At 36.8% G+C, this 24096-nt stretch overlaps 2 protein-coding genes across 2 annotated transcripts; one reads left to right on the plus strand and one right to left on the minus strand.

Annotated features, from left to right (window-relative positions):
* Window positions 1-3434: 3434 nt before the first annotated feature.
* LOC129803161 (Golgi-specific brefeldin A-resistance guanine nucleotide exchange factor 1) lies at window positions 3435-21584 on the plus strand. The gene is made up of 6 exons (XM_055849526.1): window positions 3435-3954; window positions 4027-6322; window positions 10483-11928; window positions 16559-17364; window positions 17426-17574; window positions 20894-21584. The coding sequence occupies exons 1-6, from the start codon at window positions 3651-3653 to the stop codon at window positions 21428-21430; spliced, it is 5538 nt and encodes a 1845-aa protein (XP_055705501.1). The 5' UTR covers window positions 3435-3650; the 3' UTR covers window positions 21431-21584.
* Window positions 21578-22139, minus strand: LOC129803162 (UPF0235 protein C15orf40 homolog). The gene has a single exon (XM_055849527.1). The coding sequence runs from the start codon at window positions 22064-22066 to the stop codon at window positions 21602-21604; it is 465 nt and encodes a 154-aa protein (XP_055705502.1). The 5' UTR covers window positions 22067-22139; the 3' UTR covers window positions 21578-21601.
* Between the last annotated feature and the right edge of the window lie 1957 nt (window positions 22140-24096).

The raw sequence follows: 24096 nt of genomic DNA on the forward strand, positions 1-24096 counted from the left end.
TTTTCTATAAATATTTATTTTCTGAACTTTTCTTAAAATACAAAGTGGCTAGGCACATATTATTATGGATGGATAGTTGGTAAAATTTTTCGTGTCCCACAGCAGTGCAAACAAAGCGAATAAAAGCGAACTGTGGAATAATGCGATTTGATGTTCAGGATATTCAGTATTGCGTGATTTGCGAGACTTTCAGTCTCTAGTAAAGTATCGGGGAGGAAGGATAGGATATCTTTGAGATATATAGGTGAATTGTCCACTATGACAAGCTTTAAAATATATTTCAGTCTAACAAAATCAATGGTTTAGTTCTTAATGTTTAAAAAAGATGTTTCTGAAGAAGAAAGAAGGGTCTGAGCAAAGAACTAAATCATCCATCTTCTCCAGTCACAAGTATTAAAGAATATCCTAGCGCATATTTCTCTCATAGATTTGAAAGACGTTATATCCCTCCTTCACGATACTCCCGAGATTGAAAGTTTTGCAAATCCCGCATTTAATTTCTGAGCATTACATCGTATTATCTATGCACGCAGTTTTATTCGCTTTGTTTGCACTAGTATGGACAAGAAAATTTTCACCAAGTATCCATAGTAGAGTAATCCTTAGTAGAGGCCATTACAGAGGACTTCCGGTAACTGGATCTGAGTGCGATGCTAGTTCCGGGAATGTAACAAGCCTGGTGGATCTGGTAGGAACATGATGCACCTCAGCAAAGAATCTCGGTCATTTGGTACAATTTTTCAAAACTTCAATTTAAAATTACTATGCGCAAGAAGATGAGAAAAATGGTAAATTTTGAACAGATTCTGAAATATCTCTGTGTATCACTTCTAATCAAATACCGGACTCTGTCTAACGATATGTGGTTTATGATTTGAACCTCAAAATTCGAACTAAATTGAACCTCGAGAATTCTGGAGTGGTATTTCCAGTGAGAGCTTGATTAATTTACATAGAACATATGCAAATAAATTAAAATACCGCGTTCTTTTAAGTTTTAAATGGTTTTTAAATGATAATTTCACTTAATAAATACTATTTCCGTATATTTATAATAAATTTCAATGAAGTTTTCTTTCTTAATAAACTGTGCAGGAATTTTGAACTTTTTTTCTTATTATCTCTTATTATTTTCTATTTTTTTGAGTTTGATACCAATCATTTTCCAAATTATTTATTATTTTAATTTTATTTTGTTTCAGCTCTCGTAAATAAGAAAACGGTTGTGGCCATTTAATGATTAGATCTTTGATTAACTTATTTATATTCTTAATAATTTCGAAATTGAACAGATTTTTAGCAGTTTACTTGGCCGTGAACTCTTGAAAACTCTTAATTTTTTTTAATCTAAAACCTGAGAATTATTAAGTCGTATAATTTATAGAGAGTTTATCGTGAAAAGGTTCTTCTTAGTGAGTTGAAATTGTTAAATCTCGAGAACTAACAAAACAAATATTTTAAGCAGCAAAATAATACCAGTTATTATAAAATTAATAAATGAATAATATTTGAACAAATATTTGAAAATCTTGTAGTCACGTGTTCTTCCTTAAATTAGAAAAAAAAATTGATTGAGATTCCTGATATTCGCATCTTTATTATCCTTTTTTATTTGACATACAATCTAAGAAAAAATCGTAACTTCTCTATTGAAAAACTATTTGCAATTATTTTCAAAAAAAGCGCAAATTATGTATGTGAATTATTAAATTTTACAGGTATATATTGATATGAATCCAATAATCCTTGTTAAATTGCTAAAAAAAAAAGACAAATTCAAAAGAAATTGGTTTGTTGTTACAAAAATCTCTGAAAATTCACTTTTGCATTATTTGACAATTTTCAGAAAATCTTTATACGTATAAATTTGTATTTATAATTGAATTGGTGCAAATGCAAAGGGCTTTTTTTAATTTTTTTACTGTAGTAAAATATTAAAAAGGGAAATTTAGCATGAAATGCCTTTGCAGTTATTTAAGTGTTACGAGAAGTCGCGATGAATAAATAAAAGCTTGTAACCCTTGTAACAATGTTATTTAATTGTTTATTCATTCATTGAATTTATAATTACTTCAGTATTCAGTGTTTTTTTGCGACCAAAAAAACATCGCGCGGAATGTCAAAAAACGATTTCCACAAAAAGTTCCACACGAAAATCCGATATTCGTGGATACGGAGAGCGGGCAGGTGGGAAAAATAGGAGAAAATGTCACGGAGAGAAGCTCGCGTAAAATCTTCTCTCACAAAAGTGGCGGATCGGGCCCTGAAATGTTGTCATTCTGAGATAGAATAGTATGGAATGGAACCGTCGATATAAGGTAAAGGATCCTATGTCGACCACTTAAGGAGGTGTTTTGTGAAAAACTTATGAAAAAACAGTTATAATTTGTCTTTTTTGATAGGATTTTTATCTAAAACTATAGAATAGATCCTTATCTATCTTATGGTGAACTTCATTTACACATAATATAATTTTAAATTACAAAAAAATTAAACTGTTTTAAAAATGCGATGTGTTCCTCTACTCGACCACTCTGATATCAGAGTGCCTTTACTCGACCGCCTGGGGTTCCTCTACTCGACCACCCATTTTTTCTAAGAAATTAAATAAACCACAAAACTATAAAGTCATGCATTTAACTTTGGCTTTCTAACATTTCATGAATAACGCTTAAAATTAAGTCAATCATTAATATAAAATAGGAAAACTCAGTTTTATGAATTTATTCAGAAGTAGTAAAACATTTAACTGAAAAAGCTCCACTTCCTATGATTCGTCGACAGGTCGAATTAAGGAACATTATATTTGAAATGCACTTTCAATTTTAAGACCTTAAATTTAATGTTTAACTTAATCGTAGAACTAAAATTTTTGCACAGAATAAAGATAAAATCCTCAACTTGCGATTAGACTCAAAATTTGAATTCTCAAGTAATCTGTAAGGATAATAATTGAAATAATTCCTTAAGAAAACAATTAAGAATATCAATAAGAATGCCATAAATTGATGAAAAATTGCGATTTTTTATTTAAGAAATACTTTTAACGCTTCGTAAAAGTGCTTTTTTCAGTGTTCTATGGTCAATTTCTATGATATTTTCACTGATTTGTATTAATTATGAAATAACTGACCCTATGATGTTAAACTATTTGCCAAATATTATTGCAAATGTAAATAATTTGAATAAATATTTCGCCTGGTCGACCTGAGGAACCTAGGGTGTTCGAATAGAGAGGCGGTCGAATAGAGGATACTTTACCTTATATAGTAAGTGTGGAAATTAGTACTTTCCTCACATAAATACACTGTATACTCAGTACGATCTGTGAAGTCAGTACGAATAGCCAGCTGGGGAAGTTCCTATAGGGAGGGTTTTTTTATAGGGCGTTGGACAGTTCAAAACTGCCATGCTGTCACAGTATATTCCTGTCTCGTTCTCGCACCTCAGTCGCTGAGTTGGAAGTTCGTGTGGGAAAAGTTGAAGAAGATTTCTGTGGCAATTTCCCACAAAATACACGTTGGAAAAGTGCTAATTTTTGCAAAATTTACCATGTAGATTGTTGGTGCAGGTGTAGTTATTAGTATTGTGTGGGAAAAGTGTGTGAAATTGTGCTAAAAGTGAGTGAAAAGTTTGGGTAGTGAAAAAAAATGGCCCCACCAGGCAATGGGATTTTTGTGGTCAGGGGCGAACTTTCCACCCTGACCACAGCCATGAGACGTGGAGCAAGGTGGAGTGGTAGTAATTCCTATCAGGATGAAGAACAAGATGGACTATTGAAGCCACTGCATGAACTGAAAAATATCCTGATACAGAATGAGGATTTGCGCCTTATTGAGCCAAATGTCTTTCTGGGGCCTTTTCTGGACGTCATCAAAAGTGAAGAGACTACAGGTCCGGTCACAAGTCTTGCTCTGTCGGCTGTCAACAAGTTTCTATCGTACGGATTGATTGGTAAGGCAATTTTTTGTTTGCAGGATATTTGTGAAGGGGATTTTTGGTACTGAAGATATGGGTCTTCTGCAGATCCTACACATTCCCATATCGCAACAACTGTGGAGAATATAGCAGATGCTGTGACGCATGCGAGATTTGTCAGTATAGATCAGGCTTCTGATGGTGTGGTGCTGATGAAAGTTGTCCATGTACTGAGGACACTGATGCTGAGCCCAGAAGGCAGTGCCCTGACGGATGAGAGTGTCTGTGACGTGATGCTAGCCTGCTTTAAGATCTGCTTTGAGTCACGTCTCAATGAATTGCTGCGAAGAACAGCAGAACAGGCTTTCAGGGACATGGTCCTTTTGCTTTTCATGCGACTGCCACAATTTGTGGAGGATCGTCAACCCATCAATCTGGCCAAGAAGCTGAAGATGATGGCAGGCACTGAGGGTGGCCATAAGAAGAAGAAATCCAAAGGAGTGGGAAAAATACCCAAGGTAGCAAATTTAAAAGCTGAGGATGGCGATCAGGAGCCAATAAGTCCAACATACCCAAATTCCGGGATGTCTCTGAAGCCACCACCTCTGGCCACCACGCCAGCCACTCCGGCGGGGAATATTGTGGATATGCGTGGGAAGATAGCAGAAACACCAATATCATCACACAATCAGCCTCCGAAACGTCCGGAAGAGCAAGAAACCCCTGATCAGGTAGGTGAAAATGGGAGTGAAGGGCAGGAAGAGGAACCCCCCAGTCGTCAGGATAGTGTAGAATGTGAAGCTGATGTGGAAGATGAAAGTGAAGAGGTCAAAAGTCCCAAAGACAAAGTCCGGGAGGAATATGTGAATTCAGTTGGAGTTAGATTTACCCAACAAAGAAGTACAAGTATTTCCCTACATCCATATGGCCTTCCTTCCATCCGGGAACTATTTCGTTTTATCATTTCTCTGTGCAATCCCCTGGAAAAGCAAAATACCGACATAATGATGCATTTGGGCCTGAATCTGCTGACAATTGTTCTGGAGATTGGAGCTGACAGTATTGGGAATTATGAGTCACTTCTGGTTCTCGTCCGGGATGATATGTGTAGGAATTTATTTGCACTGCTGAACACCGAAAGACTGACAATCTTTGCGGCAGATTTGCAGGTTTGTTTTTTGCTATTTGAAGCCCTCAGGGGACATTTGAAGTTCCAGCTTGAATTCTATCTGACCAAATTGGCTGAAATCGTTGGGAGTGAAAATCCGAGATTGCCGTATGAGATAAAGGAAATTGCCCTGGACAATATGCTGCAATTGTGGCGAATTCCGGGCTTCGTGGCTGAATTGTACATCAATTTCGACTGTGATTTGTATTGTACGAATCTCTTTGAGGACATCACGAAGCTACTATCCAAAAATAGCCTGTCAGCCACTCAAACCATCCATAGTACACATATCCTCTCCCTGGATGCCCTTCTGACCATTCTGGAGGCCATCAAGAAAAACTGCCTGGCCACTAAAGCTGGCAATACAGCCACAGTTTCCCGGCACTCCCGCAACAATTCCAGCTGCGAGAGAATTGTCATTGAGAGTGATGTTGAAGTCAGGAATATCAGTAACTACATCAATCTCTCTCAACTGGAGAGATACCACCGGAATTCCGAAGATACAACCCTCAGCAATGATCAACTTGAAGAACTAAGGAATAAGAAAAGAATCCTCTCTCAAGGAACTGAACTATTCAATTCACGACCAGAAAAAGGCATTCAATATCTCCAAGAAAATGGCCTACTTAATCCCGTTTTGGATCCCAGAGAAGTAGCACATTTCCTACGGGAAAATTCGGGTTTGGATAAAAAGATGATTGGCGAGTACATCAGCAAGAAGAAGAATGTTGAGAGTAAAATCCTAGAAACATTTGTCAAATCATTCGATTTTACAAATTTGCGAATTGATCTGGCACTTCGGCTCTATCTGGAGACCTTTCGACTTCCAGGCGAGGCTCCATTGATCTTCCTGGTGATGGAACATTTTGCTGCTCATTGGCATCAGTGCAATGGTGAACCATTTGCAAATACAGATGCAGCATTTAGGCTGGCATATGCCATCATCATGCTCAATATGGATCAACACAATTACAATGCCAAACGCCTGAATATTCCCATGACAGCAGAGGATTTCCTCAAGAACCTCCGTGGGCTCAATGGGAGCTCAGATTTTGACCAGGATATGCTTCTGAGTGTTTACAATGCCATCAAGAGCGAAGAGATTGTCATGCCAGCTGAGCAAACGGGCATTGTTAGAGAAAATTATCTGTGGAAGGTGCTACTGAGGCGAGGAGCTGGCAGAGATGGGAGATTTAATCATGTGACTGGAGCTGCTCATGATAAAGAACTATTTAGGTGAGATTTTTATTAGCCCTTTTGCACCTCTAATCTAGGCAAACCATTTTTTTAAATACTTTAGATGACCATACAGTAGAATCTCTCTCAATCGGGAATATGGGGCAAAATGTCATCCGGTTTAGCGATAGAATTGAGCGTCAAAACCTTTTTAAATTGCACAAAAAGCGCTCAATTATAAAGAATCACGATAAAATAGGAAGAACGACAGCGAATTTGAGCAAATTATCTTCATAATTAAACGTGAAAATTGTCAACAAAATTTTTCGCCCGATTGAAAAAGAGCCGACTGAGCGAGAGTCTACTGTAGTTCTTATTCCATCGAATCGGTGCTATTCCAATAATGAATATGTTTTTAGCACTTTACTGTTCACTGTGCTTCTGCTTTATCGACTTTCCTTTGTGTTGGTTCCGATCACGACTGTTTGGTGGTTTTAGAACACGCCGTGGACTGGGGAACAAGTCGAGAAAGAAATCAACACAAAGAAATCAGAAATGCAGAATCACTTAAGAACAGTAAAGTGCTAAAAAACATGAAATTTTTTAGCATTTTAGCTGTTCTGAAGTACCTTCTGCATTATCGACTTTCTTGTCTGGGTCCTGTCACGACTGTATGACGGCTTTGAAATACGACGCCAACGATGAGAACTTGATACAGTTAGGCTCTCGCTCAATTGGTTCTTTTTCAATCGGGCGAAAAATGTTGCTGACAATTTTCACGCTTGATTTTGAAGCAAATTTGCTCAAATTCGCCGTATGGTAAATGTCCTAATTCAAAACCATTTTCAAACGCTTTAACTTTGACAGAAGATTCAACACATTAAGTTAATATTTTTTCTGAAGAGAGTTACATAAAGGAGAATGGTCAAAACTATAAGGGCGCTGGTCCCGGAATCGCCACAAACGAGAGTAGGCGCATTTTGTAGTTACTGATATAAGGTTGAAAAATTGCCGGGATCCAGGACCATAAACGCTGGGAGTCCTTGTAAAAATGCCTTAATCCTTTCGATAAATCGCTGTTTTGACAACGAATTACGCAAGAACGGCTAAAGTGATCTTGATGAAATTCGGTATAGGGTCACTGTATGGCTTAAAGTTTTTATCCATGCATACCACCCCCTCCCCCCACCTTCCATTCTGATAGCCCCCACACAAAATGGGGCACTTTACCATATAACTCCTTTCTAAGAGGAGGTAGAAAGCTGAAATTCGACAAGGGAACAAAGCTTAAGGAAGAATTTTAAACCATGAATATTAATCCCCTCCTCTGTCCCCCTTTCTGGTAGCCCTCATACAAAATAAGAGCATTTCACCTTATAACTCCTTTCTGAGAAAAGATAGAAAGTTGAAATACAGCATGGTAACAAGGCTTAAAGAAGACTTTTTAATCATACTGACCAAACTCTTTGTCCATCACCCCTTCTGGTAGCCCCTATACAAAATAAGACTATTTTACCTTATAACTCCTTTCTAAGAGGAGGCAGAAAGCTGTAATTCGACTATATGTCTATAAATGCATATAAAATCTAAAAAAAATATTGTTGACGTTATTAGTTATTCATTTTTTTCATTTTTTTTACAAACCAACTACTTCTTCTCAGAAAGGAGGTCAAAATGTTCTCATTTTAACATGCATGCAGGGGGTTAACATGCATGGTTGAAAAGTCTTCCATAAGTTTTATTCCCTTGTTGAATATCAGCTTTCTACATCCTCTTAGAAAGAAGTTAAAAGGTAAAGTGCCCCCATTTTGTATGAGGGCTACCAGAATGGAGGGTGGAGGGAGGGGGTGGTATGCATAAATAAAAAGTTTAAAACATACACTGACCCTATACCGAATTTCATCAAGATCACTTTAGCAGTTCTTGTATAATTCGTAGTCAAAGCAACGATTTTTTGGAAGGATAAAGGCTTTTTTTACAAGGACTCCCAGCGTTTATCGTCCTGGGTCCCGGCATTTTTCTCAACCTTATATCATCAATATCTTCAAAATACGTCTACTCTAATCTTTGTATGAAGATGAACCAGTGCCCATATACTTTTGATCATTCTTCATCATTCTAAAAAATAGTTTTATGCTCTAGAACTGTTCCTCCATGGTTTAGAACATTGATCTCAGAACAAAAGTTGTTACCTATACTAATGTCTATCCAATGACATAGGTCCCGTTTGTGGCGATTCCGGGACCGGATTTGACCATTCTCCTTTGCTCTTTGAAATCACTCGATAATTCGGATGACATTTTGCCCCAAATGCCCAATTGACAGAGAATCTACTGTAAAAAAAAGTAGAGACAAGAACCAACACAAAGAAAAGTCGATAAAGCAGAAGCACTTGAGAACAGTAGAATTCTAAAAAAATCTTTAGAAGAAAATTTTCCCTTTTCATTTATTTAATTGGAATAGCACCATTTACCTTTGCTTTGCTTTTTGGATATTTCTTTTCTCTTTTCCAATATGAAACATGGAGGAAACCTCAAAATTCTGAATTAGAAACGATTTCGAATTACCGGATTTACCGCATTTCACCCAACCGAGAACGGCGTGTTTTTTTTATGGTTTCTAGTTCGACTGACTCTCAACCGCTTTTGGGCAGAATCACATTGACAGTAAAATGCTCACTGTATTTCGTTAATTTACGCATTTTAATTGCAATTCTTACGCAAATTCTCGATTACCGTATTACCTTATCTCATACTCGGTAGAACTAGGTGAAAATAATATAAGAAAGTTGAATAAATAAAACGAAAATGCGATAAACGGTGAGCAAAAAAACTACAATTAATTTCTCGTGCAGTTTCTTTTGCTCACCGTTTATCGAATTTACGTTTTATTTCTTCAATTTTCTTATACCATTTTCACCTATTGCCACCGAGTATGAGATAAGGCAATACTAAGGTAATAATAGATAAGGTGATTCTGCTCTTAGTTCGATTTTTTGATCATCTTAAAACCTGTGCGGAATTCAAAGACTTTTTTTTATCTTTTTCACAGCGTTGAAAGTCGGACTACGAAGGGTGGCTTGAGCATACAAATACATTTTAAATTGAACTGTTTCTTAAGTGTCCGCTTTTCCAAATTTTATCCTATAAAAGCGGACACTTACGAAACAGATCAGCTTCATATGTATTTATTTGCTAAGGCTGTCGTTCTTGGTTCGACTTTCGATGTGTCCGATTTTAACTTACCCTATGTAACACATTTAATTGTTTTTTTTTTAGTATTACACTGAAAATCCGAAAAAGTTAAAATAACATTCTGGAAATGTTTATTTTACCCTGCATTATTGATCCGAAATCGGTGTAAATATTATGCTTTTTAGGTGTCTTAGGGGTTAAAGTTACTCTTTTTCATGTTAATTTTACACTTTAAAAGGTGTAAAATTAACATTAAAAAATGTTGTTATATTTTTACACCTAAAAAGTGTTTATGAGGAAAAAAAGTTAATGGAGCCCCTGTTTTTTTCTCAGTGTATGAACATCATTTTCAAACAGAATTCGCATTCGCACACTCAGAAAAAAAGAGGGTGCGATTTTTAATTTTTGTGGTAGATTATTTTAATTTATAATTGCTTTATATTTTACAGAACGTATTCCGAATTTTGTAGTTCTAACTTTCGCGTTTAGTACATTTCCTTTGTTCCGTCTCTCCTGTGTGTGCAATTCTAACTTCCTCTGTGTATAAATCATATTATTTTTTGTTTTATGAATGTACAGTATTTGTTGAAGTTTTATTAGGTTTTCCAATGATAGTAAATCTAGTTCTTTATAAAGTTTTTTAGTCTTAGTGTATTTATCATAATTAAAAATTACCTTTGTTAATTTATTCTGAGATATTTTGACTTTTCTTAAAAGCGTTTGTTTAGTACAGCCCCTTGATTAACTTTTTTTCCTCGGAACTTTAACACTTTTTAGGTGTAAAAACATATCAACATTTTTTAATGTTAATTTTACACCTTTTTAAGGGTAAGATTAACATGAAAAAGGGTAACTTTAACCCCTAATACACCTAAAAGAGGTAATAATTACACCGATTTTGGATCAATACTGCAGGGTAAAATTAACATTTTCGGAATGTTGTTTTAAGTTTTTCGGATTTCTCTCAGTCAGTGCATCCACAAATGATTTTATTTACCTTCAATTGATCTTTATGATTGACTTTAGAATTGTTTGGGGTCCGACGCTGGCAGCCTTGAGCTTTATGTTTGATAAATCCAGTGATCCTAGTATCTATCAACGAGCCATCCGTGGATTTTCGGCCAGTGCCAGTATCTCTTCCCACTATGAACTTCATGAAGACTTTGATGCTCTAGTATTGACCCTGTGCAAGTTCACAACTCTTATCAATGTTCCCGAAGATGCTAATGAGATCGCAGCTAGTGTGGCCTTTGGGCAGAATGGAAAAGCTCAACTGGCTCTCAAGTGTACCTTTGGTCTGGTCCATGAACATGGAGATACAATGAGGGAGAGCTGGAAGAACATTCTAGATGCCCTGGCGCAATTGTTCAAGTTGAAACTCCTTCCAAAAGCCCTGATGGAAGTTGAGGATTTCTGTGAGGCTTCGGGAAAAGTGGCTCTTGTTCACATAAAGCCTCAGCTTGTAAAGTCCGATGCTGGACTCCTGAGTAGCCTGTATTCATATCTCAGTTCAGATAGTCAGCGTCAACCGTCGTATGAAGAACAGGAGATCATCAAAGTGTCGAAGAAGTGCATAAAAGAATGTCAGGTAGATCAGATAGTGACAGAATCAAAATTTCTGCAGTTTGAATCCCTCCAGGAGCTGCTTAAGTGTCTATTTGGATGCTTAAAACCACCAGAAAGCCATAAATCCGTGGGAATAAACTATCCGGAGGATGTTACGGTGTTCCTCATGGAGCTCTCTGTGCGCATTCTCATTCACAATCGAGATAGGATTTTGCCTATTTGGGAATTTTGTCGAGAGCCCCTGTACAATCTTTTGATAGGAGCTGCTAAATGTGGTTACGATTATCTTCTAAATCGGTGCATTGTGGCCATTCTCAAATTGGCCATCTACCTCATGCGCAATGAAGAACTTTGCCCTGTGGTCCTGCAGAGTCTTAAAACCATCCTAATTCTTAAGCCACGTGTTATCTTCCGAATTTCCCGGCAAATTTCCACGGGAGTTTATGAATTGCTAAAGACCAGTGCTCAGAATATCCATACCGAAGCTGACTGGGCGATTATCTTCACGCTGCTGGAGTGCGTGGGAGCAGGATCAATTCCGGCAGATACGGAGGAAGCAACAACAGCCAATGGCACTAAGTCCGACGGAGCGTTGAGCAGTGAAGAAGATTCTGGATTGCCAGATCGAGGATACACATCGGACTCTGAGGTGGGCAGAAGTGGACAATTATCTACCACAAGTACTCCCTTAATCAGTCCTACAAGTGGCGAGAATTGGATTCTTGTCAATAAGGATGCGGCTGATGTACAGATGGCAAGGCCACTATCGCCCATCAATACTTTAGCCTACAATTGCAAGCTAGGGGAGCATAGCCCGGTAGCGCTAGTGAAGTGTTGGGACAGTCTAGCGTTCATCGTGAGGAATGTAGCCCACATAACGCCCTACAACTTTGAGAGCTGCGTCAGGTAAGTCAAGAAATTAATTCAACAAAATCTTCTGTCCCAATGAAAAATGAACTTGTGTTTTTTTAGCACTTTACTGTTCTCAAGTGCTTCTGCATTATCGACTTTCCTTTGTGTTGGTTCCTGTCACGACTGTTTGGTGGTTTTAGAACACAGTGAGGACTCGGGAAAAAGTTGAGACAGGAACCAATACAGAGAAAAGTCGATAATACAGAAGCAATTGGGAACAGTAAAGTTCTAAAGAAAATGTTCAAGAGAAATATTCCTCCTATTCATTTTAACCCATTCCTTACCATGGTATTATACATCATACGCAAACAGTGATTTTAAATGATTTATTCCTGTGTAACTTTTATCCGAATTGTTGTTGGGAATGGATTTTTAGTAACTTTAGTTCTTCAATTACTTGAGAAAAATAGTCCTACAGAGATGAAAATACATTTTTTTGTTGTTTCCTTCCTTCGCGGAAGATCATGCAAAATTTTTGCTAAAATGGCGGACGGAAAATATGACAATCCGTCGAATTTGTTAAAATTGGCCTCTTTCCTCTTTCCTGATTTGAATTCTAGTTGTCAATTTATTTTCCTGGATAGTTATTTTATCTAAATCAATAGAGTTTGTAATTAATTAATGCACAGAATTGAAATTCAGTGACCGTTAAGACGTGTGTTTGACAGGGGCTCCCCGCGCCCCTGTAATAGGTAAAAAAAATTCTTTTCAAAAAATTCGTCTATTAAATTTTTAGGAGACTAATCCCAAAATACGAATTTTCTATCCCAAGTATTTCTGGTACATTGACTGAATGGGTTAATGCTACTAGCTATTCCAATGAAAAATAAACTTGTGTTTTTTTTAGCACTTTACTGTTCTCAAATGCTTCTGCATTATCGACCTTCCTTTGTATTGGTTCCTGTCACGACTGTTTGGTGGTTTTAGAACACAGTGAGGACTGGGGGAAACAGTTGAGACAGGAACCAATGCAAAGAAAAGTCGATAATGCAGAAGCACTTGGGAACAGTAAAGTGCTAAAGAAAATGTTCAGGAGAAATTAATATTCCTCCTATTCATTTTTCATTCGAATAGCACCAATAGTATCATAACAGATCGTTATGATCATTAAAAAACTATTTAAAAAAGGGTCAATAATTTTCATTAGTGAAAGCAAAACCATTTTTATAGTCAGTAAATTAGAGAATTTGGTTAAAAAACAATTTTGATAATTAAAAAAACCATTTTGGTCAGTAAAAAATTAAAATAATTCATATTTTCTTAATTTCCCGTTTGTCAATAATGTTTTACTATTTACCAATTTTGAATATTTTCTCCTGACAATTTTTACCAAAATACTGCCCAATCTGCTAAATCTGCGCTCGAGGGTCCATCACTAAGCCTACTACAGGAATTTCAACACAAAATTCTCATAATAATCCTTTTAAAACTGCATTAAAAGTCTTGTAAAATTCTTTGTTTAATGAGGTAGCTATTTTGTTTTTGGGTGATATCTTAAAAGATTATTTTCGACTAAAGGTGTAGTGAGGAAGCAGGTAAAGAAGGGTGGGCATTTCCCTTCATGATATTTAAAAAAAAATAAAAAAATAAAAACTTAATAATAACACTATGCAACACGATTTTTGGCACACGGATCTCACATGGTACGTTTGGTAGAGTCGAGTCCCCTGATCAAGAAGTTCTTGGTTTTTCTCCTATACGTCACAATTTTCTTTAATTAATTATTTTTTGTTTTTGCTGTTTTGTCACATATTACCAATTATTCCTCCGGTTCTAGTGCACAGAACTTAACAAATGGGCATCCGTTGGAAAGGTAAGAAGTTGTGCTTCAACATAAAAATTATGTGATATTTTTTCAAAAAATCCTTGGGGGCGGAAAAACAAAATCAAACTAAAATTTCTCAAAAATGACCTAAGAAAGCAACTTTTGAAAAATCATATAAACTAAACTAAATATTAATGTACTCTCTTTAGTACACAATAGACTCCACTTAGGACTACATTTTTGCCATAGAAAACATCCTGCTCCGATATCTCTAAATGCCTTATTTTTTTATTTTTGTCAGAAAATTTTCCAGAAAAAATGCTCCGTTTTTTGACCAGATTGTTACTATGTGGGGGAAGGAGAGGTGGGACGTCTTTGGAATGTATGGGTGAAATGTCCGCTAGGATGGCCTCTAAAACATATTCAAAAATGAAAAGCATCGATGGTTTAGTTCTTCAGATATTCCTAAAAGAGTGGTTTCTAGAGGGGAAGGATAGACGTTGAGATGAAATTGAAGCGACATATGGATTCCTTGTATCAACTTATGGGGGGGGTGGTACTTAGAACATTCCAAGTCGATATCATCATCAGTTTGTTGAGAAAATAAGTTTTTTGGCAAAAATTTGCAAGATTTCATGTGATTTGAAAATGACAAAAATCAAAAAAATAAAGCATTATGAGGTATCGGAGCTGGATGTCTTCTATGGCAAAAATGTAGTCCTAAATGGAGTCTATTGTGTGCTGAAGACAATACATTAATATTTAGTTTAGTTTAGTTTATATGATTTTTCAAAAGTTGCTTTCTTAGGTCATTTTTGAGAAATTTTAGTTTGATTTTGTTTTTCCGCCCCCAAGGATTTTTTGAAAAAATATCGCAAAATTTTCAAGTTGAAGCACAACTACTTACCTTTCCAACGGATGCCCATTTGTTAAGTTCTGTGCACTAGAACCGGAGGAATAAATTGGTAATATGTGACAAAACAGCAAAAACAAAAACAAATTAATTAAAGAAAATTGTGACGTATAGGAGTAAAACCAGAACAGATTCTTGATCAGGGGACTCGACTCTACCAAACGTACCATGTGAGATCCGTGTGCCAAAAATCGTGTTGCATAGTGTTATTGTATATAAAAGGAGTTTTGCAAAAAAAATCGTTACAATTCTTATACATATGTTTTATGCTCTAGTGCTTTTCCTACATATTTTTGGGGTTGGCCCCGGAACAAAAGTTGTTACCTTTGCCAATACCCATTCGATGGTATAGGTCTCATTGTGGCGAAAGGTTGGACCGTTTTGCCCATTGTCCTTTGATTCATTATACAAAATATGATAAATATTTATATATACATTGGGACCTCGATAGAGTCAACCCCCGATAGAGTCAACAGTTATTTTTTTTGCTCTACGGACTCCGATAGAGTCAACTTGGGCCCAAATTGACTCCGATAGAGTCAACTTTTCCTTTATTATTGAACTAATAATATTGTATGACTTTTTCGAAATTAAAATCAGTGTTTTGGTGTATCAATGTAACTTTTTAACACAAGAAAAACAATATTATGATAAAATTCGTATATTAGCCGTGTAATCAAATTTCGACAAAATATTTTTTTCGTGATTTTAAGCGTTTTGACCGATTGAAAGTTTTCTTATATTTTCTCTCTTGTCTTAAGATTTTTTGATTAAGCCCTATGATCCCGTATGTCGTGTTTTCCTGTAATCACAAAAAAAAACGATTTTGGCGCTGAAACGGGAGGGGTAGGAAGGAAATGAGGTCATAATAATAATACCCAGGTTGACTTTACGGGGTCATCTGAAGACTCTAAGTAGATATCTCTAACCATTTAGCGCCCATTTTTCAGTAGAAGAAGAAAATGAGAAAAACTGGTTTTGTTGCTCTTTCTGTGAAGTTTAGAGCCATAGTTATGTCATAACGAAAAGAACAACTATCAATCTCTTCTTTCATACAATAAAAGTTAAAAATAAATTCTAATTAATAACGTTAATTGCATCAGAATTTTCAACAAATAAATATCTACCGAAGCTCTTCTAAAAAAAAAGTGAAAAAAGAAATCTTTAATACACCATTTCCTTATCTTGGCATCGTAAATGGACCTCAATATTATTACATGTATAGTAATTTTCAATTGATATTTACTAATGATAAAAACATTCTGTAAAATGATTCCTTAATCTCCAACTTTTGCCCAAATATACGACTTTTTTGGACCAGAGGGTGTAGAATTTATGGGTTAATAGTACTCCTTTATATCAAAATTTCACATTTTAATTGATTTTTTTTCTGACTCCGATAGAGTCACCGAATCCAATGGAGTCAACAGGCCTGGAAATAATAATTAGTTGACTCTATCGAGGTCCCACTGTATTTAATATTGTCTCGTGAACTTGATGTCTTCAATACTATCTGCTACCTGACCTAAATGACAAATTCCACTTCCTATCTTCAACTACTAGGAGTTCCGGCTTGAAAGAATACGGATTGAAAAAATTTGATATGAATTGCCTACCATTGGGAGCTCATTTATAAAATAATTTTTGAAATGCCCCTAATTGTATGCAAATATTCTTTCACGCGGTAAATTTTAAATACATTTCTTATGAACCATTGGCGCTAAAAAATCGGCGCCGAAAATGTCTTGCATACATCACGGCGTTTCCATAACTTATCTCAAAGATATCTCTTGCAGATATGTAATTTTACTTTGTCACTGTAATTAATTTCCAGTCTTTTTTTCGATCCCGAAAAATTCTTTCAAAGCAGACCTCCCTGTAAGAATTTAATTAGGAATTTTATCATTCAAAAGTTTACGGGGTTTTCACTGGATTGCCTTTCTCAGGTGCATGAGAACATTTGTGGAGGCATCTCTGAATGGGGGCCAGAAGACGAGGAGGACAAAGGCACAGAAGGGAGGAGGTGCAGCTAGGAGGGATAGGAAGCGGGATGAGAGTAGTGATAGTGAGGAGGAAGAAGTCCCTGAGAGATATCCAACGATAGCCATTCAACTGTTAGACCTCATGCATACTCTGCACACGCGGACAGCTCAGATCTTTCGCTGGTGGGCAGAAGAAGGTGGAGTTCTGCCACATGGTGGTGCTCTATGGGCTCAGGGATGGTGTCCGTTGCTACAGGGTATTGCCCGATTGGCTACGGATCAGAGAAGGCAAGTGCGGACAAGTGCTATCACGTGCCTCCAAAGAGCTCTCCTGGTTCATGATTTGCAAACACTGAGTGGACCAGAATGGGCAGGGTGTTTCAAACAGGTGCTATTTCCTCTGTTGTCGGATCTCCTGTCTGAATCCCCAGCTCCTAGTGATCCTAGTCTTCTGGAAGAGAGTCGCATGCGAACAGCTACGATCATGTCTAAGGTCTTTCTCCATCATCTAACTCCGTTGATTGGATTGACGAATTTTGCTGAGCTCTGGCTGGAGATTCTGGACTATATTGAGAGATTCATGAAGGTGGGGAGTGATTTGTTGTACGAGGCTATGTTGGAGAGCCTCAAGAATGTGCTCCTGGTGATGCATTCCGTGAGAGTATTTCATGCAGCTGATGGAGTAAGTCATACTCCTCTCTGGGATGTCACGTGGTCAAGGATCTCGATGTTTCTGCCCAGCCTCAAGGAGGAACTCTTCAAGGATGAGGGTGTGTTGATCTTTAGGGGATTTGCAATTGTTTTTTTTTCTACTTAAGGTATTTTTTTCAGTTGAACTTCCTGGACAGTCTTCTGCAACTGCTGCTTTTATTCCAACCACGGAAAATGCAGCAGTTACTCCAAAGACCAGTATCATCCTGCAGCCACCGGTGATGAATCAGGAATCCTCTTCAGCTGCTGTTCCTCTTTTAATTGGTCGGGTGAGTTATTTTGTCTTTTTCAAATAATTTCCCATAGCAAACTTGTCCCGCAGCTGAGAAGTTCTCTTGATCCTGAGCTATCCAGCAAATTAATTTTTTTTAAGCTTTAATTGGCTTTAAATCTCCTCTATTTTTTCAAAGCTGGTCGCCAGGAGCTTTAGTCCCTTAAGTGAATGAGGTAAAAAAGAGCTTGGCTGTTAATCCTTTCATTCCGTACACGGTAAAAAATTTCGGCACGTATTTGTTCCAAAAATTAGCTCGTCCACGGACACCATAATTTTTGGAACAAATTTGTATCTTCTAGGAGGAACAAAAAGATACCCAATATTAGTAACGAATTTGTTCCAATAAATAGCTCGTCTAATATAAAAGCGTATCCCTTCCTCTCGCACTCAGTCACCCGTCATCGAAGTGAAGAGGACGCAAAATCTGTGGCAATTTTCGTGCTACATGGTTTCACTTTTTTAATTCGAGATTCCCTTCCCCTCTTGCTGCCAGCACTCCTTGTAGCCGATCGGGCGCAAAGTTTCACAGTAACAGAAAATTCCCTGGAATTTGTCTTCTATTTTTCCGCGAGAGTTTCCGTGGAAAAAAACGCTAATATTCCGCTTGGAATTCTGCGGAGTTATCAGCTTTTTTCGCGTGGATTTCCTGGAAAAAAGTCCAAGGAATTTTCTTGCAACATATCTGAGAGCATTCCCTGAAAATTGATTCAAAATTTCCTTTGAATATTCCGAGTATATTTTCTGATATCTTTCCGACGAAGACTCTGCAATTATTTTTCGCCCTAACGCTATAATTCTTGCGAGCTAGACATAATCAAATGAACGATATGGTAGCAATATTTTCAACTCAAAAGTAGAACAATTGAGTGTTCGTCTGATAGATGAATACTCTCCAAGTTCTAAGCTGCCAATTGGCACTGATCGTCCATTTATTTGTGGATGTTTTTTTTTTAAGTGAAAATTCTCTATGTAAGTTCCACGAAATTTTTAATCAATTTTTGGAATTATTTTGAAGAAAAATATATTTGAAAAATCCACTAGAAAAGTCGTGGAATTCCGTATTAAACCACGGAAGCCTCTAAGGCCGTTGCATGGAAATTTCCACGGATAATTTTGTGGAAATATAGAGGATTTTTCCGAATTTTTAAAGGGCTGACTGCCGATTATACGCTAAAAATCCATAGGAAAAGCCGCGGAAATATTCGTCGGAGAAAAGTCCATGGAAACTCGCGGACATTTCTTATTAGACGGTCCTATACAGAGTTCCGCAAACGTCCATGGAACGCTAGGAAGAAAATTAGCGCCAAATTCCATCTCGGAAGCCTACGCGGATTTTTAGCGGTAAAATCCAGGGAATTCCACGCGGATTTTTAGCGGTAAAATCAGCGGACATGGCAGAAAAAGCTGCTGGAAACCCAGTGGAATCGCTGCGGCCGTTAGCTATAGGGCTCGCATATGATTTCGTCATGCACGCGTCTGTATAAAACACTCTTAAGTTGATTCTTATTTGATGTTCCTTATGAATTTTCGCCACCGAAATCCATCTCGACTGAAGTATAGGCCTTAACTGTAAGACGAAATCACTTAAACGGGTTTGTTCCCGACAATGGAAACAAAATGATTCCCCATATCAGTAACAATTTGGTTCCAAATATTACCTCGTCCACGGACATCGAAAATTTTTGGAACAAATATGTTACAGATGTAGGAATAATATTGTTATAAAAGAGATGGCAAAGCGTCCCAGCTTTGCGGAATGCTCGAACTCACGAGACAGAGCTCACTGTGAATTTGCTTTTTGCATAATCTTTTGGAATCACTGATCTACTAGAGATTAAATTGATTTATAAATCAATCACAAAAGCATTTGAAAATCAAAAAATCGGTACTTAACCGATACATTACCGATGAAAACCGATGCAGCCGGATTCTAATTTGCAATACTTTTCTAAAAAATAAAATTTTAAGCAAAAAGAAAAATGAGCCTTCCAAAGTAGTTGACCTTCAACTGGACTAGCTCTAAGACATATCCGAAAATCATTGAAAAAGCTTGGGCCAATTTTTTGCAAAATTGGAAAAACTTTGTTTTTCGGGAATGTTAATAATATGGGATGTAAAATTATTCAAAAATCGGTACTTAACCGGTTCATTACCGATTATGACCGATGCAGTCGGGTTCAAAATTTCAATATCTTTCCAAAAAATCCAAATTTAACCAAATCGGTTGAAAAACGGATCTTCCAAAGTGATTGAACTTTGACCTTCAATAATTCAAAATGGCGAATTTTCCGGTCATAGATATGTTTGGACGAAATGTTCGCCAGGACTAGCTCTAAGACATATCCAAAAATCATTGAAAAAGCTTGGGCCAATTTTTTGCAAAATTGGAAACACCTACTTTTTGACCTATTTTTGAGGGATAGGGAACGTATGAAATGGGAGGGGGGAAAAATAAAGAGGTTGGGTACGAGATAATGTCATTTGAGGAAAGGTCACCGAAGACCGGAAGTTGATATCTCTTACCGTTTAAGTTCCATAACAGTGCAAAGTTGAAAAAAAAGTCGATTATACAGTAGACTCTCTCAAATTCGGGCATATGGGACCGAAATGTCAGCCGAATTAGACAGAAATTCGGGCGACAAACTTTTTGAAATGCAACGATTTTTTATTCATGTGGATGTAGATATTGAGCTTACATACTTATATATAACGTAAATTGCATGAAAATCCCTCAATAATGCAAAATCACATCAAAACTAAGACAAACCATGCCAAATTTGAGCATATTTGATTCATTTGATAATCATAATCAAACTTGAAAAATGACAACTTTTTTCAAATGTAACCGCTGCCCGAATTAAGAAGTAGCCCGATCTTAAAAGAGCCGAATTTGCGAGAGTCTACTGTATAACTGCTCTCTCTTTGAGTTCGAGCAGTAAAATATGAACCAATTTGGACAGTGGGAACAAAACAGCCGAGTGCAACAAATTCTGTTCCAAATTTCGGGAACAAATTTGTATAAAACGAAATCAACTCAAATTTGTAGACATTCCATTGCATTGTATCAAAACGGTTCCAAAAGAAAACTCTAACAAAATTGTACCTGTATTTTGTAACGAAACTGTAAAGAACACTTTTTGGAACAAACAAATATCTTCTCTAGGTACAAATTGATTCCAAAAAAATTTGTTCCAAGGAAATTGTTCCAATATTTTGGTCAGTGTCCAAAAGTTTTTACCGTGTATGATTTGCATTTGCATCAGAATTTCTGTAAATTTTGAGGGTGTTTTTTTTCGAAATATTTTTTTTTGTAGGCATGTCCTCCAGTAGTAGCACCATCAGTTCCTGTCATTCTGCATCAAACACCACCCCTTCAGCAACCTCAATTTGTAGAGAGTCTCCCGGAAACGCCGAAGCGAGAAGTGCAGCAACTTTTTCTTAATCCTGACTTTACCAATGTCATTGAACTGCCAGTGACTCCTCCAGTGCAGGAACCTGGAGTGCCAATGAGTCACCTTCTGGCGGGAAATCAGTATCCATCTCTGACCAAGGTGCCACCGAATATTGCCCAGAGTTTTGCGCCAGTTTTTGTTCAGCCACAAAACATGCAATCCGACAGTGACATTTACAGTGACTACGTGAAAAATCCCTACAATCTTACGCTGCAAGCGGAGGCTGGGGAGGAGGAGGAAGAGAAGAAGCCGGAACTGCCAGAGGGTAACCGAGTATTGGGATCTTCGGAAGCAATGGCAAATTCCAGGGAGTCAAATGTTTTTCAATCGGCCAATTATTTTGGAAACGACACTGGAGTCATTCCACCGGGGTCAGAAGTATTCTTTGGAGGACCCTAAGAGCATTTCTCCAGGAATTTGAAGAAAAAAAAAGGAGATTGAAGAGTCATGCAATTTATCTGTTGCTAGATTTTTAATTTTACTATGTTATTGTATTATGAGTAAATTATTGGACGAATTGGACACAATAAACTAATCATTTTGTGGTATAAAATCTATTTATTCCAAGCCCTATGAAGATCCAGCTTCCTTCTGTAAAATCCCCAGGACATTCTCAATCGTTGTGCAACCTTTCTCCAGGAGTATTATCTTCTGGCGGGATTTTGAACCTCTGTCGAGAGATACATCACTTTTCCTAAGCCCAAGAGTGTCTGCGAGGAATTTTACCAGCTCCGTGTTGGCTTGTCCTTCGACTGGAGGAGCACAGATCTGAATCCCAACGCCGTCTTCACTGACATCTGTTATTTGACTGTGCTTGGCGCCGGGTTTTGCATTCACCCGGATGTATATGCATCCATTCTTGTCTGTCGATACTGGAGAGACTTCCTGAGGGGCTTTTTGGGATTGCTGGTCAGACTTCCCGGAACTTCCTTTCTGTGATTTCTTCGTTTTGGATGACATTCTCTCAATTCTACAGAATGCTCCAAACGCCTGGTGGTCTCGTAAATTTCTAAATGCTTTAAGAGTAACTATCATTCGGATTTATCACAGATTTTGTGAATAATTTTTATTTTAATAAAAACACGTCAGAAGCGCATTTTTGTAAACAAACCCAGCTGGACATCATACATCGAATATTTGAATTTGCAACTGCCCGGCCAACACAGTGTTAACAACTAGCTGCTAGTTGTTAACAGAAATAGTAACAGCGCTGTTAATTTGCCGAACAAACATCACCAACTTTAACACGAAAATGTCATAGGAGCAGCACTCTTGGTGGATGATAGATGAACTAGCTAATAGAATTCTAACAGCGTTGTTACAATTCTGTTAATTCTTTTTTACTTTCCATTGGCTCATTTTTTTTCTTATTTCGTTAAAAAAAAACATAAATTCACTGTAAAAAATCTATTTTATTTAAAAAAAAAATTATATTACTAAAATTTCATAAAAGTAACTAGGTTACTATATTATCATTTAATTGATTTTTTTAATTATCTTAAAAAATTGCATGGAGTATATGGATTGGAAAAAATTTAAAAACAAAAAAAAAAGAAAAAAACAATTTAAACTTAACTGTAAAGATTATTAAGCTTAGATAAAATATCGCTGTTTAAACGCCCTGGAGACTCGGTGATTGGATGACTTGGAGAGGTTTCAGGACTTTCACTTAACTTATTGTCGCAGTCTTTGATGACTTGTAACATTACCAGCAGCCTTGTTGCTTCATCCTCCCTTGTCCAAGAAAATTGTTGAAAATTTTGAAATGTATCTTCGGGAATGTCCATCGTAGCCTTTTGAAAACCATATCTGTTCCAAAGAAGAAAAAAATGTAAGAGATAAGGGAGTGAATAGAAGGAGATCTTCCCAAGTCTCTTGACCAGGATTCTTCTTAAACAGCAAAAAAAAGATAAAAATCGTGAGTTTTCTAAGATTTTCTCAAATTTTTAAAACTTAAGTATATAATGTTCCTGAACAAAAATCATTGAAAAAGGAGTAGATGTTTTAGAAAGGGAAAATTGAAGCTGAAAGTCGCGATCTTCAGTCTCCTATCCAAAAATTTGTCCAAGAACCATAAGAAACTTTAGTTCAAGAGATTCCATGTATTTTTTTTTATTTCTTTTAAAGATTGCAATTCAAATTTTCTAGACTATACTAACAGGAGAGGACCTACTTTAAGAGTGATAATTAAGACTACAATACACTCCAAATGTTCTCTTGGTCCTGACCAGAAACTTGTCAAATAACAAGACGATTTTCGTAGTTTTTGAGGTTTTAGGTCAAACTTCCTAGACAAAAATTAATGAAAAAGGAAGAACCGTCCTGAAAGTTTTCTAATAAAGAATTTACTAAACAGAGTAAACCGGAGTTCCACGGATTTTCTCTAATTTCCAAGGTTCCAGAATTAACTTCCTGGACAAACGTATCTGAAATTGGAAGATTTGATGTAGAAAGGAATAATTGAGGCTAATATCCACATCCCGATGGCCTCCTAACCAAAAATTTGAAGAATTCTTCTAATAACACAGAAAAATTTTTCATTGCCAAAATTTCATGGATTTCCTCAATTATTTGAGTTTTCAGTCCAGATTTCCTGAACAAATGTTACTGAGAGAGTAAGAGATCTTGAAGACAGGGGTAATTGAGAATAAAATCCCAGTGATCTTTTGACCAGGAATTTGTCAAAAAACGAGAGGGAAACATTGAATTTCAAGATTCTACAGATTGTCCTCAATTTTTTGAAGTTTCAGTTCAAATTTCCTGGACAAACGTTAGTGAATGAAGAGTAGCTCTTGTAGATAGACATAGTTGACACTAATATCCACTTCCGGTGATGTTTTGATCAAGAAATAGTCAAAAAAAAAAACAGGATGTCTTTCACTCGCGGGATTCCATAGATTTTCTCAATTTCTTTTGCGGTTTCAGCTGAAATTTCCTGAACACACGATAGTGAATGAGGAGTAGCTCTTGTAGACAGGGATAGTTGATACTATTATCCACTTCCGGTGGTATTCTCACCAGGAAATTGTCAAAAGGATTTCGAATCGCAGGATTCCACAGATTTT

This window comes from Phlebotomus papatasi, chromosome 2, assembly GCF_024763615.1.
Source record: "Phlebotomus papatasi isolate M1 chromosome 2, Ppap_2.1, whole genome shotgun sequence".
Lineage (NCBI taxonomy): Eukaryota > Metazoa > Arthropoda > Insecta > Diptera > Psychodidae > Phlebotomus > Phlebotomus papatasi.